General features: G+C 44.0%; 1 protein-coding gene across 7 annotated transcripts in view; it reads left to right on the top strand.

Moving 5' to 3' along the window:
- The window catches only part of LOC109865277 (regulatory-associated protein of mTOR), a 193,356-nt gene that overhangs the window by 93,409 nt on the left and 84,150 nt on the right, over nucleotides 1-15,797 (top strand). For all 7 annotated transcript variants that reach the window (XM_031799187.1, XM_031799189.1, XM_031799191.1 and 4 more), the window contains exon 8: nucleotides 8,787-8,846. In XM_031799187.1, the coding sequence (XP_031655047.1) occupies nucleotides 8,787-8,846 (60 nt within the window). The remainder of the gene's footprint in view (nucleotides 1-8,786; nucleotides 8,847-15,797) is intronic.

The following is a 15,797-nucleotide window of genomic DNA, read 5'->3' on the forward strand; positions in this document are numbered from 1 at the left end:
CACCTAGCTACTCACTGGACCCTATGATCACTCGGCTACATATGCCTGTCCCTAATGTCAATATGCCTTGTCTATTGCTGTTTTGGTTAGTGATTACTGTCTTATTTCACCGTAGAGCCTCCAGCCCTGCTCAATATGCCTTAGCTAGCCCTTTTGTTCCACTCCCCACACATGCGGTGACCTCACCTGGCTTAAATGGTGCCTCTAGAGGCAAAACCTCTAGAGGCACTCAATGCCTAGGTTTACCTCCACTGTACTCACATCCTACCATACCCCTGTCTGTACATTATGCCTTGAATCTATTTTTCCGCGCCCGGAAATCTGCTCTTTTTACTCTCTGTACCGAACATACTAGACGACCCGTTTTAATGTCTTTAGCTATACCCTTATCCTACAGAAGGTCTTCAATGGGTCTTCTTTGTGATGTCACATGATTCGCATCATGTGATATGCTTTAAAATGACTTTTTACCTTTGTTATACTGAATGACATTGAAGCGCAAAAGTTATTCAAGTTTTTAAATATTTTTTAGATACAGTATGTTGCCCATTATTCTATATATTGTTGCAAACACTAACACAATTATGCCATGGGTGTTCATTTATATTTTTAGGATGAATTTCTACATTTTTCAAAGCCTTGTCATTAGAATTTTAACCCGCACAGTTACACTGAAGGACATTTTGACACTTTAGAGCTCAATAACTCCCTTAATTTAGTAGTTTGCAGCACAAATATTTCTGGGTCAAAAGAAGGGTAAGAGTTGAGTGGTTTTATTTTATATTTATACATCTTTTTATGTTAAATGAATGGCCTTCGGACACCAAATTTACACGTCTCGTCTTTGACCCATATATAAAATACATTTTCTGGATGGAAGAAGGCTTTCAATGTAAAATGTAATGACTAAAACCCAAATATAAAGTGTGTAGAAAGGATAATGAACCTATTTATTTTAAAATAATATATTTGAGATCTAACAATTACCAAAATAACAACAGCTAGGCAGTTAGGGAGAATGCATAGACTTGCTTTCAATGAGAATGACAGACCTTTAGCACATTTCTTTGTACATTTGGTCGGGTCGCCCAAAGCTACATATTGCACCTCTCTCCCAAGCAAATTTCCTGCAATTCTATGCAATTTGCCATGGCTGATGCAGTGTTATTTTTCTCAAACAATAAAACCAATAGTGCTAAATTCATTGTTTGGTAAATTTTCTATGCTTCCCATTCTTAAGTTTAATTTTTGTCTTTTATTTTCATTTTTGTACACCAACTGAAACAAAATACAATATTTTTGGTTATGGAAAATATACTTCAGTGGTCTATAGGTGGTACAAGGATTTTCTACACTACACATTCTTGTTTTGTCATGTAAACTGAAATTAGGTGAACCATTTGAAGTTTTGCAACCAGGAAATGGCGGTGCAATACCTGCATAGTTCCTAACAGCTGTCATTCGAATACCATACAGCATTGTGAAGTGGAGAACCTGAGCTCTGACGTCTTGTATAGCATGTTACAGTACTGCCACTGCATTCCAATTTAGGCGCTTATCAATTACAAATCTGCCATTTTTTAAATACTCAAATATGGGAAAGGGCTACCAATCAGGAAGAGTTCGGTACTGAAATACCACTGCATTATTTTATCTCTTATTCTGTGAACTACAATACCCAGCTTTCCATCTCCTGCTAAAGTAGTAGTGTTGTAGTTTGAATGGATATTTGGGTGTGTTTTTATGTGAATGTCTCTTAGTGTTTGGCACTGTTCGGGGTTCAGACAGTGACAATTCTAGTACAAAAAGAAAGTATTGGCAAGAATTCTGCAAAGTCACGCACACACAACGTGCAAAGTCTCATCATTCTAACATTTTTTTTCTATCAATGGTGTAGTATAGCTAATGGGTAAGTCAAATCGCAGTTTCTGAGAAAATGTGAGACTGGAGTAGACGTTTCCTCTTTGTCAATTATCTTTTCATGCTCAAAGGATCCATTATAGTGAGTGCGATGCATTGGCGTACAATAATACCATTGGGGAAGGAAGACATTTGTTAGGCATATAATTCACATTTCTTTGCAATTTTCATTCTTTGGTTGAGACATTTAAACTGAGGTCTCGGTGGTAGGTTTTCCATTTCCCTTTCATTATACATCTCTCTTGGTATTTGTATTGTGTCTTGGTTAAATTTAAACCCCAACATCTAATATTATCATGGCTACCTAATCCTTTGTTCCCAATTGGCTCTTTTGACTACTCAACTTATCTGGTAGAAATAAAGGTCATTGATGAAATAATAACGGTAGATAATATTTATATAGCCAAGTACCAAATTGCTTAAGGATTTGATAGTCTTAGAGTAAAGCTATTGGATGGGTCATAACAAAGACTTCCAATACCAGAAATATCCATTATCAGCCCTGTCTCGAGACTGCAGTGAAATCTGCCTCTCTATTTCTGTAGATCTACCTCTCTCCCTTCCATGCTGAAAGAGACATGTGCTTCTCTCCTTAGCTAAGTGCATTCAGCACTGCAGTGAGAGAAACGGATGAAAAGGCTCACTAAGACAGGCTTACCTCGGCTGCAATTTATTTATTTTTTAAAAAGCACAGAGGGAAGAGAAAAAAGAGGGGGGTGGAATGAGAGAGAAAAAACTAATATAGGAAGAGTGAGAGTCAGAAAGAGGGGTTCCTTGCTCACCAGAGCAGAAAATCATTACTGATAGAGCACTATCTTCAAGGGCTTTCCCTAATGTTGAGAGAGAGGGTGGCTATGGCAATGGAGAGGGAAAGGAGAAGAGCAGAGATGGTGAGGAGACAGGAAAGGATGGAACAAGAGGGGATGAAAAGAAAGGGAAAGGTATGAGGGAGGAAAGGAGGAAGGAATGGAGAAATGAGGGGAAAAGAAAGGGTGAGAAAGATCTGAGGTTGGAATGAAGGGGAGAAGGAGGGTTAAATAAGGAAAGGAAATGAGGATAGTGATTCTTGAGGGACTCAGCATGCTTATCAGATAGTTAGGAGCCAGTCATGACCCCGTGTGACTGTGAGGAGCTGCGAAGCACCATCTTCCTGCTGAATCTTTAAACAAGACTCCAGTTCTGCTGCCAACACCTTGACAGATGACTGCCTGAATATCCTGGAACTCTCCTCATGCCAACTCCACCACCTGGGCATTGTGTGTGTTAGCTAAGGAAGCCTAGGTCTCACACTCACGCAAGCACACACCGACAAACTCAGTCACACACACATAACAGAAAAAGAAAGCACACAAATGTGCATGCTTGTGTGTGTGCACGTGAGACCTTAGCTTCCCTCTTGAAAACTTGGACAGCCTTTCCAGCAACCTCAAGTATCTTCTTGTCATTATCTATGATGCTTTGCATGACGGTACACGTTCAAAAGGCAATGCACTGATCTATTCTGAATGAAAACGCGTCAGCATGGAGCTGCATTATCTGGTCTTACATTACTTTCATTTGCCTAGATATCTGTTGACACACACCAATGTTTTGCACTCGTTTAAAACTAACAAAACTCATTCTCGGTCCTCACATCTCCTTAGCCTATAGGGGGAAGGCGGAAACAAGTGAGGAGGGTGGAACACACACACACTTCCTGTACAATCTCTGGAGCGTGGACTCAATATGGGAAAAGTTCATGGGACTGTACTCTTTCCTCTTTGTCCTTGTCTGTGGTGACATCACAATGGGAAAGCAAAGCATTGCTTAACCTCATGTTCTATGACCCTGTAGTACTGTACATTCAGCTTTGTTTCAACAGACCTAAACGGGAATGTAATGGGTGCAGGAAGTAGAGTTTTTCATCATAAAACCTCATAATGCCTCAGAACACTAACTACCTCAGACTACCTTCACGGCCCTGTGCGAAAACACATTGCCGTTCTGAATGCATCTCTGCATTTTCAAAATTCTATAGCAATGCATAGACCTTTTGAAATAAAATATATTTTTCTTCCAACCCGAGGGCCTTGAACCAGATCCAATAATATACATGATACATATACGGCTCTGCCCTCGAACCATAGAAATGAATAAAGATAAGTTATACCTTGAACATCCTTGAGACGTAAGCCCTGAACCTACTGGGACTGTGTTTCTCTGTATGAATAACCATTTAGCCTCTAATAGTGTAGATCTCATTAGAGGTCGACCGATTATGATTTTTCAACGCCGATACCGATTATTGGAGGACCAAAAAAATGCAGATACCGATTAATTGGCCCATTTTTATATATTTGTAATAATGACAATTATAACAATACTGAATGAACAATGAACACTTTATTTTAACTTACATAAATAAATAATAACATAATAAATAATAATAATAATAAATAATAACATGTTCAAGGTGGTTTAAATGATGCAACAACAGTGTTGGAGAAGAAAGTAAAAGTGCAGTATGTGCCATGTAAAAAAGCTAACATTCTCAGAACATGAGAACATATGAAAGCTGGTGGTTCCTTTTAACATGAGTCTTCAATATTCCCACTTAAGAAGTTTTAGGGTGTAGTTATAGGAATTATAGGACTATTTCTCTCTATACCATTTGTATTTCATTAACCTTCGACGATTGGATCTTCTTATAGGCACTTTAGTATTGCCAGCCTAATCTCGGGAGTTGATAGGCTTGAAGTCCTAAACTGCGCTGTGCTTCAAGCATTGCGAAGAGCTGCTGGCAAACGCAGTAAATGACTGCTTAGGAGCCTGCAGCTGCCTACCATCGCTCAGACTGCTATATCAAATCATAGACTGAATAATAATATAATAAACACACAGGAATACGAGCCTTAGGTCATTAATATGGTCAAATCCGTAAACTATAATTTCGAAAACAAAACGTTTATTCTTTCAGTGAAATACGGAACCGTTCCGTATTTTATTGTATTTTTTTATTTAAAAATAAATACATTTTAATCCGTATTTTTACTGAACGCAAGAGAAGTGACACAATTTCCTTAGTTAATATTGCCTGCTAACATTTAAAAAAATATATATACTTCTGTGTATTGATTTTAAGAAAGGCATTGATGTTTATGATTAGTTACATTGGTGCTTTTTTCATGAATGTGTTTGTTAAATCATCACCCATTTGGTGAAGTATGCTGTGATTCAATGATACATTTCACAGGCACTGCATTGATTATATGCAATGCAGGACAAGCTAGTTAAACAAGCAATATCATCAACCATGTGTAGTTAACTAGTGATTATGTTAATTAAGATTGATTGATAGTTTTTTTCCTAATAAGTTTCATGCTAACTAGCAACTTACCGTGGCTCCTTGCTGCACTCGCGTAACAGGTGGTCAGCCTGCCACAGTCTCCTCGTGGATTGCAATGTAATGGTTAAATAAAGGTGGGAGAGAAAAAAATCGGCGTCCAAATAGGCAGATAACCGATCGACCGATTAATCGGTCAACCTCTAGATCTCATACATTAAGAGTAATCCACAGCTTAGGGCAGCAGATCAGAACATAACCTGTGTATTGTACAGCAATAGCAAGGAGCCGACAGTCAGCTAATTAGGGTTTTGTTAATTATTGCTTCTAAAGTTAGTGTATCATGAGGGGGAGCAAGGGAAAGAATGGCGTGGGAAGCCAGAAGAGGGAAACGATGGCGCGGGAAGCCAGAAGAGGGAAAGGATGGAGCGGGAAGCCAGAAAAGGATGGAGCGGGAAGCCAGAAGAAGGAAAGGATGGAGCGGGAAGCCAGAAGAAGGAAAAGGATGGAGCGGGAAGCCAGAAGAGGAAAAGGATGGAGCGGGAAGCCAGAAGAGGGAATGGATGGAGCGGGAAGCCAGAAGAGGGAATGGATGGAGCGGGAAGCCAGAAGAGGGAAAGAATTAGAGGACAGGAGGAGGGAAGCAGATAGTGAAGGAGAGACAAGAAATAGAGGCATATAGAGAATTGGAAACTTAGTAGACGATAACGACTTGGAGACGTGTAAAATGGAGAGGGGGAGTGGAGGACAGACTGAGGGATTTGGGGTTGGGAGACATGAACACATTCAGAAGGAGAATGTGATGGAGCGAGAGACCGAAGGACGGAGAAGGGAATGGAAGTAGAGCCGCATCGAGGGAAAGATGGAAACAGAGGGAGTCTGGGGAGAGCTGATTGGGGGATGTAATGAGCTGTAGCAGACAGTCTGCTCCGAGGGGACCAACCGAGACGCTCCGCTCCTCCCTCTATGACCTAGTTTGGGATCCCACCGAGAGGTAGCCGTCGCGCACAGGACCCCACACACACTCTTCCTCGCTCTCTCGTTCTCTCTCTCTCTCTCTCTCTCTCTCTCCCAAGCACGTACGCACAGACATACTCACACGGACCCCTAGTACCACTCCACACTTCTCTCTAGTACAGTATGTCCTCTGACACCCTTCTCCATCTCTTCTCTGTTTGTTATGGCTGTGGATCAAAGTCTCATCTCCTCATGTGTGCTTTGGGAACACTTCAGGCGAGAAGTCCCTTCTCTCTCTCCATCTCTGTCTCTCATTCTGTCTATATGGCCTTGTCTCTATTCATGTTCCATGTCCTATTTGAGGAGACTCTCGTGTGCCACTTTGACCTCTATCCTAAAAGTTCATTACCACAACACACACAGTGGGAGACCTGTGTAGCGCGCTCACCATCTGAATGTAATGGCCACCTGAGGTTTGTTGTGGGGAGCTGTTACACGGTGTTAGTTTGACCCTGGTCTGTGTACGTGCTTGAATGTCCAGATGAGAACACGTAGGCTGGACAGCTGGTGGCGAGGTTTCTGCATAATTCAAACGTTGGATTTGTGTAACGCGCGCGCATGAGTGCACACTCACACAACAAACACACACACACACACACACACACAATCCTGACCTCAGACACACACCTGTGTTCCCCTTGATAATAGTGACTAAGCCCCATCTGCGATCCCAACCCAGCTGCTATATTTGCTGCCTCAGCAGTGCTATATAGTGCCTCTCCTCTACCTTTTAAACATCACCCTGCTGTGAACCCACTGGACCTGCTACCAGCCGGGCCGGTCCAAGCACGATGATACCCTCTTCACTGTGGGAGTCACAGTGCGGTCTAAATTAGAGGTCGACCGATTATGATATATATTTTTTGTAATAATGACAATTACAACAATACTGAATGAACACTTATTTGAACTTAATATAATACATCAATAAAATCAATTTAGCCTCAAATAAATAATGAAACATGTTCAATTTGGTTTAAATAATGCAAAAACAAAGTGTTGGAGAAGAAAGTAAAAGTGCAATATGTGCCATGTAAGAAAGCTACCGTTTAAATTCCTTGCTCAGAACATGAGAATGTATGAAAGCTGGTTGTTCCTTTTAAAATGAGACTTCAATATTCCCAGGTAAGAAGTTTTAGGTTGTAGTTATTATAGGAATTATAGGACTATTTCCCTCTATACCATTTGTGGAGTGATGGGTAATGATGCTTCGAGGGGTGACTGTTGTTGATGTGTGCAGAGGGTCCCTGGTTCGCGCCCGGGTATGGGCGAGGGGACGGTCTAAAGCTATACTGTTACACTGGTGCCTACCACCGCTCAGTCAGACTGCTCTATCAAATCATAGACTTAATTATAACATAATAACACACAGAAATACGAGCCTTAGGTCATTAATATGGTTGAATCCGGAAAGTATCATCTCGAAAACAAGACGTTTATTCTTTCAGTGAAATACGGAACTGTTCTGTATTTTATCTAATGGGTGGCATCCATTATTCTAAATATTCCTGTTACATTGCACAACCTTCAATGTTATGTCATAATTACGTAAAATTCTGGTAAATTAGGCGGCCCAAACTGTTGCATATACACTGACTCTGCGTGCAATGAACGCAAGAGAAGTGACACAATTTCACCTGGTTAATATTGCCTGCTAACCTGGATTTCTTTTAGCTAAATATGCAGGTTTAAAAATATATACTACTGTGTATTGATTTTAAGAAAGGCATTGATGTTTATGGTTAGGTACACATTGGAGCAAGGACAGTCCTTTTGCACGAATACGCACCGCATCGATTATATGCAACGCAGGACAAGCTAGATAAACTAGTAATATCAACCATGTGTAGTTAACTAGTGATTATGATTGATTGTTTTTTATAAGATAAGTTTAATGCTAGCTAGCAACTTACCTTGGCTTACTGCATTCGCGTAACAGGTAGGCTCCTCGTGGAGTGCAATGTAATCAGGTGGTTAGAGCGTTGGACTAGTTAACTGTAAGGTTGCAAGATTGAATCCCCCGAGCTGACGAGGTGAAAATCTGTCGTTCTGCCCCCGAACGAGGCAGTTAACCCACCGTTCCTAGGCCGTCATTGAAAATAAGAATGTGTTCTTAACTGACTTGCCTAGTTAAATAAAGATTGTCCAAAAATACTGATTTCCGATTGTTCTGAGAACTTGAAATCGGCCCCAATTAATCGGCCATTCTGATTAATCGGTCGACCTCTAGTCTAAATAGACCTGGATATACCTGCATGTATCCCTTTGTGACCTGACCCTCACCTAAACCTCTAGTTCAAAGACCTTATGCTATGCAATTGTAAGTTACTTGTTGTTTCTGTGATATCAAACTTCTTTTCACTGTGAAAACAAAAACGTTTGTGGTTGACACGGCAATGCTTCCATGCAAACGTTCAGCGCTTTACGGATGAATTAAGACCTGAAGCATTTTTTTTTTTTTTAATATAGCACTTTTGTTTGCTTTCTTGCTGCCCTGATTGGACTGGACCTCTGTTTGTGCCCCCAGGTTTTGCATGCAGAAAAGTGCCAAGCTGGTGCCAGGAGTGACGTTGGACCTCATTGAGAAGTAAGTACCGCTGTGGCAACTCTCCCGATTTCATTTCTACTTTATATTGCTATTCTTCTTTTGTTCTTTCAGTGAGTAGTGTAGTTTGGACCGGTTTTTAAAGCCCTTACTTTTTCTTTTGTAAAGATCTGTGTTTTTTAAACATTTTAATGGATGGATTTGAGTATGTTCTTGTTGCGAGTGATACAAATGTGCCAGATAAAAGGACGTACGGATGCAATTCCACTCGTTTTGAGAACATCGAAGGCAACTTGCAGCACCTGGAGCTCTTTCTCTATCCCATCTATACAGATAGAGGACGTTCACACGCTGACATAACAGTTAAACAAGAGCCGGAGAGACAAACTTTTCACTACTTCAGATTTGGCGAGCCTTTGTCTGACTCAGGCGCACGTTCTCGCTTTCCCTCCAAACACACATGCTGGCGTGTAAATGCGAGCATGACTTTCCCTGCAGCTAATTGTGTGACTCAGTCAGCACATGGCCATGATTCCCTCGGTGTGCTCAGTGTTAACCAGGCCAGAATGGACACACACACACACAATCTAGTCCTCTAGAGGTTAATTAGTGTGTTTGGCTAAGGGCTAGTAGAGGCTGAGGGTGACATGGTGCAGACTCACTGAACGTGTGTGTGTGTGTGTGTGTGTGTCAGGGTTCATCTAGTAGAACTCTTTTCCCAGTGTGATGCTGATAGTCACGTTTCACTCCTCTCTCTGCCCCTCGCCAGATAGTCACGTTTCCCTCCTCTCTCTGCCTAGTCTACACCTCTCCAACACTGGAAGTGTGTTTAGGATTGGCTCCAAACTCCAGAGTTGCCTCTCCTGTGCCCCATAACTCAGGCACCTCAGGCGAACCGCAGCCCGTTCCTCTTTCAAACAATCCCCTGTTTTGAAGGAGAGGATACAAGAAGTGTCTCTCTCTCGTCAGGTGGATAAGGTACTCCCTTCCTTCTCTCTTGCTCACTGTATGGCTCTCTCTCTCTCTCCCTTTGGCATCATGTCTAACTCTCTCGCTCTCTTCCCACCTTCTCTGTAGCTCTCTCTCTTTTCTCCTCTTCCTCTCGCTCGCTCTCTCTGACATGTGGAGATGCCCCTGTGGAGGTTAAAAACTGGTTGAGAAATAACCAGAGAGAGAGCCTTTCAACTAACAATCAGAGAGATCTCTCTTACTTTGCTTCTCTCGCGCTCTCTCCTCTCTCTCTCCCCTCTCTCTCTCTCTCCCCTCTCTCTCTCTCTCTCTCTCTCCCCTCTCTCTCTCTCTCTCTTCCCCTCTCTCTCTCTCTCTCCCCTCTCTCTCCTCTCTCTCTCTCTCTCCCCTCTCTCTCTCTCTCTCCTCCTCTCTCTCTCTCTCTCCCCTCTCTCTCTCTCTCTCCCCTCTCTCTCTCTCTCCCCTCTCTCTCTCTCTCTCCCCTCTCTCTCCCCTCTCTCTCCCCTCTCTCTCTCTCCTCTCTCTCCCCTCTCTCTCTCTCTCCCCTCTCTCTCTCTCTCTCTCTCTCTCTCCCCTCTCTCTCTCCTCTCTCCTCTCTCTCTCTCCTCTCTCTCCCCTTTTATTCACCATATCAGTACATCATGGGCCGGTTTTGACAGCTTTGACACCTCTCCCTCCTTACATGTCTCACTGGACTGGAGCGAGGGCTGCGGCGAGAACACATCTAAAGGCACGTCAGGAGGCTCATACGAGCGTCAGTCTTATCGTAGGTTTGTGTCGGAAATTGAGGTCGTGCTGGGAAAACGCTCCCCTCTAAAACACTAGGAAGGTAGCTCTGTCGGCATTCCGACTTGACCCAGCTGCAGACCCTGAAGAAATCAAAATGCAGTTCGCGTTTGAAAGCATGTTTTTGGAGTCCTCATCTCAAGTGAATGTGTAGTGTATTCCGTAGTGTACTCGTTCAGTATCACCTCGTTCAGAGTTGGACACCATCCGACCCAATGTAATCAGTCCGTGCTGGGAAAGGCTTCCCTTACAAGTGTGTCTTTTTTAAGTGACGACGTGCATCTGACCCAGATGCAGACCAAAAAGAAATTAATGAGAGTGGTATTTCAGAGCTTTGCAGATGTTTTAAGTGGTGAACTAGTTCAAAATCGGACTTTTCGGACAAAAGGTACTGGAGTCCAGTGCAGAGCAACAGAAGCGCTAATTCATCATGGCCTGTAGCCGTTCCTCTCTTAAAAATCACCCAACACCATACCATGTGTGGTTGCCAATGTGCTGCAATGGCAAAAACACCCCTTTCAGAGAGACTGATTGTTTTAGACCGGTTACTCTGTTTTCTGACGGGCCTGTTCTGTTGGGTCCATAGCAGAGTTCACACCTTGTCACAACACTCGTTTAAAGGACCTTCTCATTTACCTCTGTCTGGAACTTTAAACACGGCTGGTTTTGGTGCCAGTCTCTAAAATGGTTACTGGTCACTCAAAAAAACAAACTAAAAAGTGATATCTGAACGCTGTAACGTTGCATCCCCCTGAACAGGCCCCAGGTGTATTAGTGCGGAGTTGGATCAGAACCCTGAACACACCCTGTGTGGTTCTCCAGGACCGGGGTTTTAGACAGCTCTAATAAGGAGTGTTGCTGAAGCGTTAGCTTCCCGAAGGCTGAGCTGTGTCAGTGTGTGTTTCAGCGCTGGGCCCCAGGACGTGGTGACATTTACCTCCCAGCTGAGTTTGTGACTCAGTCAGCACATGGCCATGACTACCTCCGTGTGTTCAGTGTTAACCGGCCATAATGGACACACACACACACACACTTTCTGCTCAGAAGGCCAAAATGTTACATATCAACAGCCGAACCCCATTAAGACTAAGTCACTGCAAAGAACTTAAACCAACTAATAATTATTTACTTCTCCTCTCCCTCCTACACACACACACACACACACACACACACACACACACTCCTACATACACACTTATCGCAAAAGGATCTTAGATAAGAGATTGAGTCACGATTCTAAACCATGTCAGTTATTGTGACTAATACTTCACGCAGATGCAGTGTAATGTTTGTTGTTTATTTCCCATCTTTTGACTTCACTCCTACAACAGCCAAGCTGCCTCCTGATCAGGGATGATCCTTTCTTTTCAGGAAACACCGCTCTTCTTTTCATCTCCCCACAACTCTGTTTTCCCACTGGGAATGATATGGGAACCCTATGAGCTTTGAGCGTGGATTCCAATCCCGCACCCTATTGATACGGTCTCCCCCAGACTCCCTGGAGGGGTGCGGTGCTCGTCTAGCCCCCTGCTGGGTCTCTTTAGGGGTCTCTAAGTAGGGCAGGGCTGTTCTCATCATGCCTAGTCACTTGGCTTATGTGTCGTTATTTGACGTGACTTAGTCACCTGAGAGACTTGGGAACTCAGCAGTGACACTGGCACACTCTACCTTTAGGACAACAATAGTAACAAGTCGATTCAAATGAGTGAAAATGGAAAACATCTATGCTGTAGCTGGTATGACAGGTAACAATTAGGGTTGGAAACGGATGTTATACTTTGACCAGGATATCCATTAATTCCTTCCTTACCTCTGTGTCCCCTTGAAAAAAGAGAAAAACCAATTGACCTCTACTTTTCTAGTACACAGGTTGTCCCGTCCGGGATGCTAAATGTTTCCTCTTTGGTGCTTCACGATGTTGCCAATCACTGTTGGCAGGAACACCCAGTACTCAGTGCTTTTACTCCACAGGGCCACCAGCCGTTCATCTAAACGGTAATGGGATGTTGTAGGTTGTATCGTTTGTCCTTCACAGGTCTCTCCTCTAGCCAAACAAGCTTTGGAAATGTGTTAGTAAATAATACCGGTAGGGTAGGTTTTACGGAATTATTGACAATCAAATGTTTACCTCAAGCAGGAACCCTGAGAAAACATGTCTTCACATGTCGCTGCTCACCAGTGCCCCCCCCCCCCCCCCCCCCCCCCCCCCGTCTCTGAGTCCAGGTTATGGCAGAACCACGTGGTCTTCCTTTTCCTCCGTTCTAATGCATTTAGCAGAGTGAGTGAGTGTGTGTTGTCAGTACTGACTGCGCATGTGTGTTAGGCCAGATGAATGGGGGCAGTGGGTGAGCTCTTGTGGGGTTTAGCAGGTCTGAATGGGAAAGAGATATGGGGTCTCTTTGATGCTTTGACACACTGCTCTTTCACATGAGCGATGCCTTGTTGGTTCAGTGCAGCTCCTCAGCGTCCTCTCTGGGCACTGTGTGTGTGAGCTTTCTTTAGTGTGTGTGTGTGTGTCAGGATATACCCAGGCATTCGTTCCACTCAGTCTATTTCCCCCTTCCTCCTTGTACTCCACTGAGGGGGTCATAAAGCGTCATGGGGGGCCGGCGGCCCGGTCAACACATCACCATCAACACAGCCAGGCCTCTATTGATCTACACTACACACACTGGGGCTGTCAGGAGTCATCATTAGACCACACACACCACATGCTGTACATTATTTTACACTTTGTTCATTTAGCAGACGCTCTTATCCAGAGCATTTTAGGGTTAAGGTGACTTGCTCAAGGGCAAATTGATGCATTTTTCCCCTAGTCGGCTCAGGGTTTCGAAGCAGCATCTTTTCGGTTACTGGTCCAATGCTCTTATCCGCTAGGCTACCTGTCGACACGCACACGAACGGACAGAGCAGGAGATCAATGCGGGGACCCAAGAGGGAGCTCCTTATTTGGCATCAACAGGAAGTCCCATCTGAGGACCAAGTCCCGACCAACTTGTGCCATCAGGGGACTGACTAGTGTGACTGAGCAGGAGATCAATGTGGGGACCCAAGAGGAAAGTCCTTATTTGGCATCAACCGGAAGTCCCATCTGAGGACCAAGTTCCGACCGACTAGTGCCATCAGGGGACTAACTAGTGTGACTGTGCAGGAGATCAATGTGGGGACCCAAGAGGAAACTCCTTATTTGGCATCAACAGGATGTCCCATCTGAGGACCAAGTTCCGACCGACTTGTGCCATCAGGGGACTGACTAGTGTAGGCTATTGTTTAGGGCACAAGGGGAAGATTGATTCTAATCTAGATAACTGGCAAAGTTTGTATTGGTAGAACCGCCTGGCCTTTCAGCCTATCAGTACCCGCTAGAGAACGTTGCCGGGCATCCTCTTTAGCATATACATCCGATGCATATTAACCTGCAAGGTGCACAAACAAGCTTGATAAAGAGAGCATAAACTATTGTAAATGTAGGCCTATAGCCCTTACAATAAAAACACTACAGTGTAATCCATTTGATCAACTTAATTTGTAGATTTGATTAGTAATAGAGTTATAGTAATTAAGTCCAGTTCCAACTTCATACAGAAACAAAACAATATGATAATTTAACCAACTAGGTGCACAGGTGAATTGATTTGCTGTATTCCTAAACAAAGTCACCAGCGCATGAACAATTGTTAAGGACGAATTGCATAAATAAATATCTGTGGGAATATACACTGCTCCAAAAAATAAAGGGAACACTAAAATAACTCATCCTAGATCTGAATGAACGAAATATTCTTATTAAATACTTTTTTCTTTACATAGTTGAATGTGCTGACAACAAAATCACACAAATTATCAATGGAAATCAAATTTATCAACCCATGGAGGTCTGGATTTGGAGTGACACTCAAAATTAAAGTGGAAAACCACACTACAGACTGATCCAACTTTGATGTAATGTCCTTAAAATAAGTCAAAATGAGGCTCAGTAGTGTGTGTGGCCTCCACGTGCATGTATGACCTCCCTACAACGCCTGGGCATGCTCCTGATGAGGTGGCGGATGGTCTGAGGGATCTCCTCCCAGACCTGGACTAAAGCATCCGCCAACTCCTGGACAGTCTGTGGTGCAACGTGGCGTTGGTGGATGGAGCGAGACATGATGTCCCAGATGTGCTCAATTGGATTCAGGTCTGGGGAACGGGCGGGCCAGTACATAGCATCAATGCCTTCCTCTTGCAGGAACTGCTGACACTCCAGCCACATGAGGTCTAGCATTGTCTTGCATTAGGAGGAACCCAGGGCCAACCACACCAGCATATGGTCTCACAAGGGGTCTGAGGATCTCATCTTGGAACCTAATGGCAGTCATACTACCTCTGGCGAGCACATGGAGGGCTGTGTGGCCCCCCAAAGAAATGCCACCCCACACCATGACCATGACTGTTTAAGTGTTCCCTTTATTTTTTTGAGCAGTGTATATTCATGACAGGATACAATCAACAAATGACTGTTCTTATATCAGACACATCTCTTTTCCCCCCATTTTTTTTATGCTTTGGGTCCACAGTCAGCGCACAGCTTTGGGGCTTTGTGTGAGCAAGACCCACAAACAAATCGGTTGCACTGCACAGTTTTCATGGGCCTGGCTTCAGTTTGTAAAAGTCCCCCCTGTACCTATCAGACCAAAAGGACTCCACATCATGCTCTTGCCGCCATACGGCCCGCGGACATACAAGAGTTCAATAAATGTTTAGAGTTCAGCCATAGACATGTCCCACCTACTGTTTCCTTTTCTATGCACATGAGCAACAGTACCATTTCTGATGTGCTGCAACATCTGCATGTCACAAACTCCTCCCTCTTTTCAACCCAAACCATGTCGTCCCTCCCAGACTCCTGTGTCACCGTGCCGTCCCTCCCAGACTCCTGTGTCTCCGTGCCGTCCCTCCCTGACTCCTGTCTCGCCGTGCCGTCCCTCCCAGACTCCTGTCTCACCGTGCCGTCCCTCCCAGACTCCTGTCTCACCGTGCCGTCCCTCCCAGACTCCTGTCTCACCGTGCCGTCCCTCCCAGACTCCTGTCTCACCGTGCCGACCCTCCCAGACTCCTGTCTCACCGTGCCGTCCCTCCCAGACTCCTGTCTCACTGTGCCGTCCCTCCCAGACTCCTGTCTCACTGTGCCGTCCCTCCCAGACTCCTGTCTCACTGTGCCGTCCCTCCCAGACTCCTGTCTCACTGTGCCGTCCC

This window comes from Oncorhynchus kisutch, linkage group LG20 (genome assembly GCF_002021735.2).
Source record: "Oncorhynchus kisutch isolate 150728-3 linkage group LG20, Okis_V2, whole genome shotgun sequence".
Classification (NCBI taxonomy): domain Eukaryota; kingdom Metazoa; phylum Chordata; class Actinopteri; order Salmoniformes; family Salmonidae; genus Oncorhynchus; species Oncorhynchus kisutch.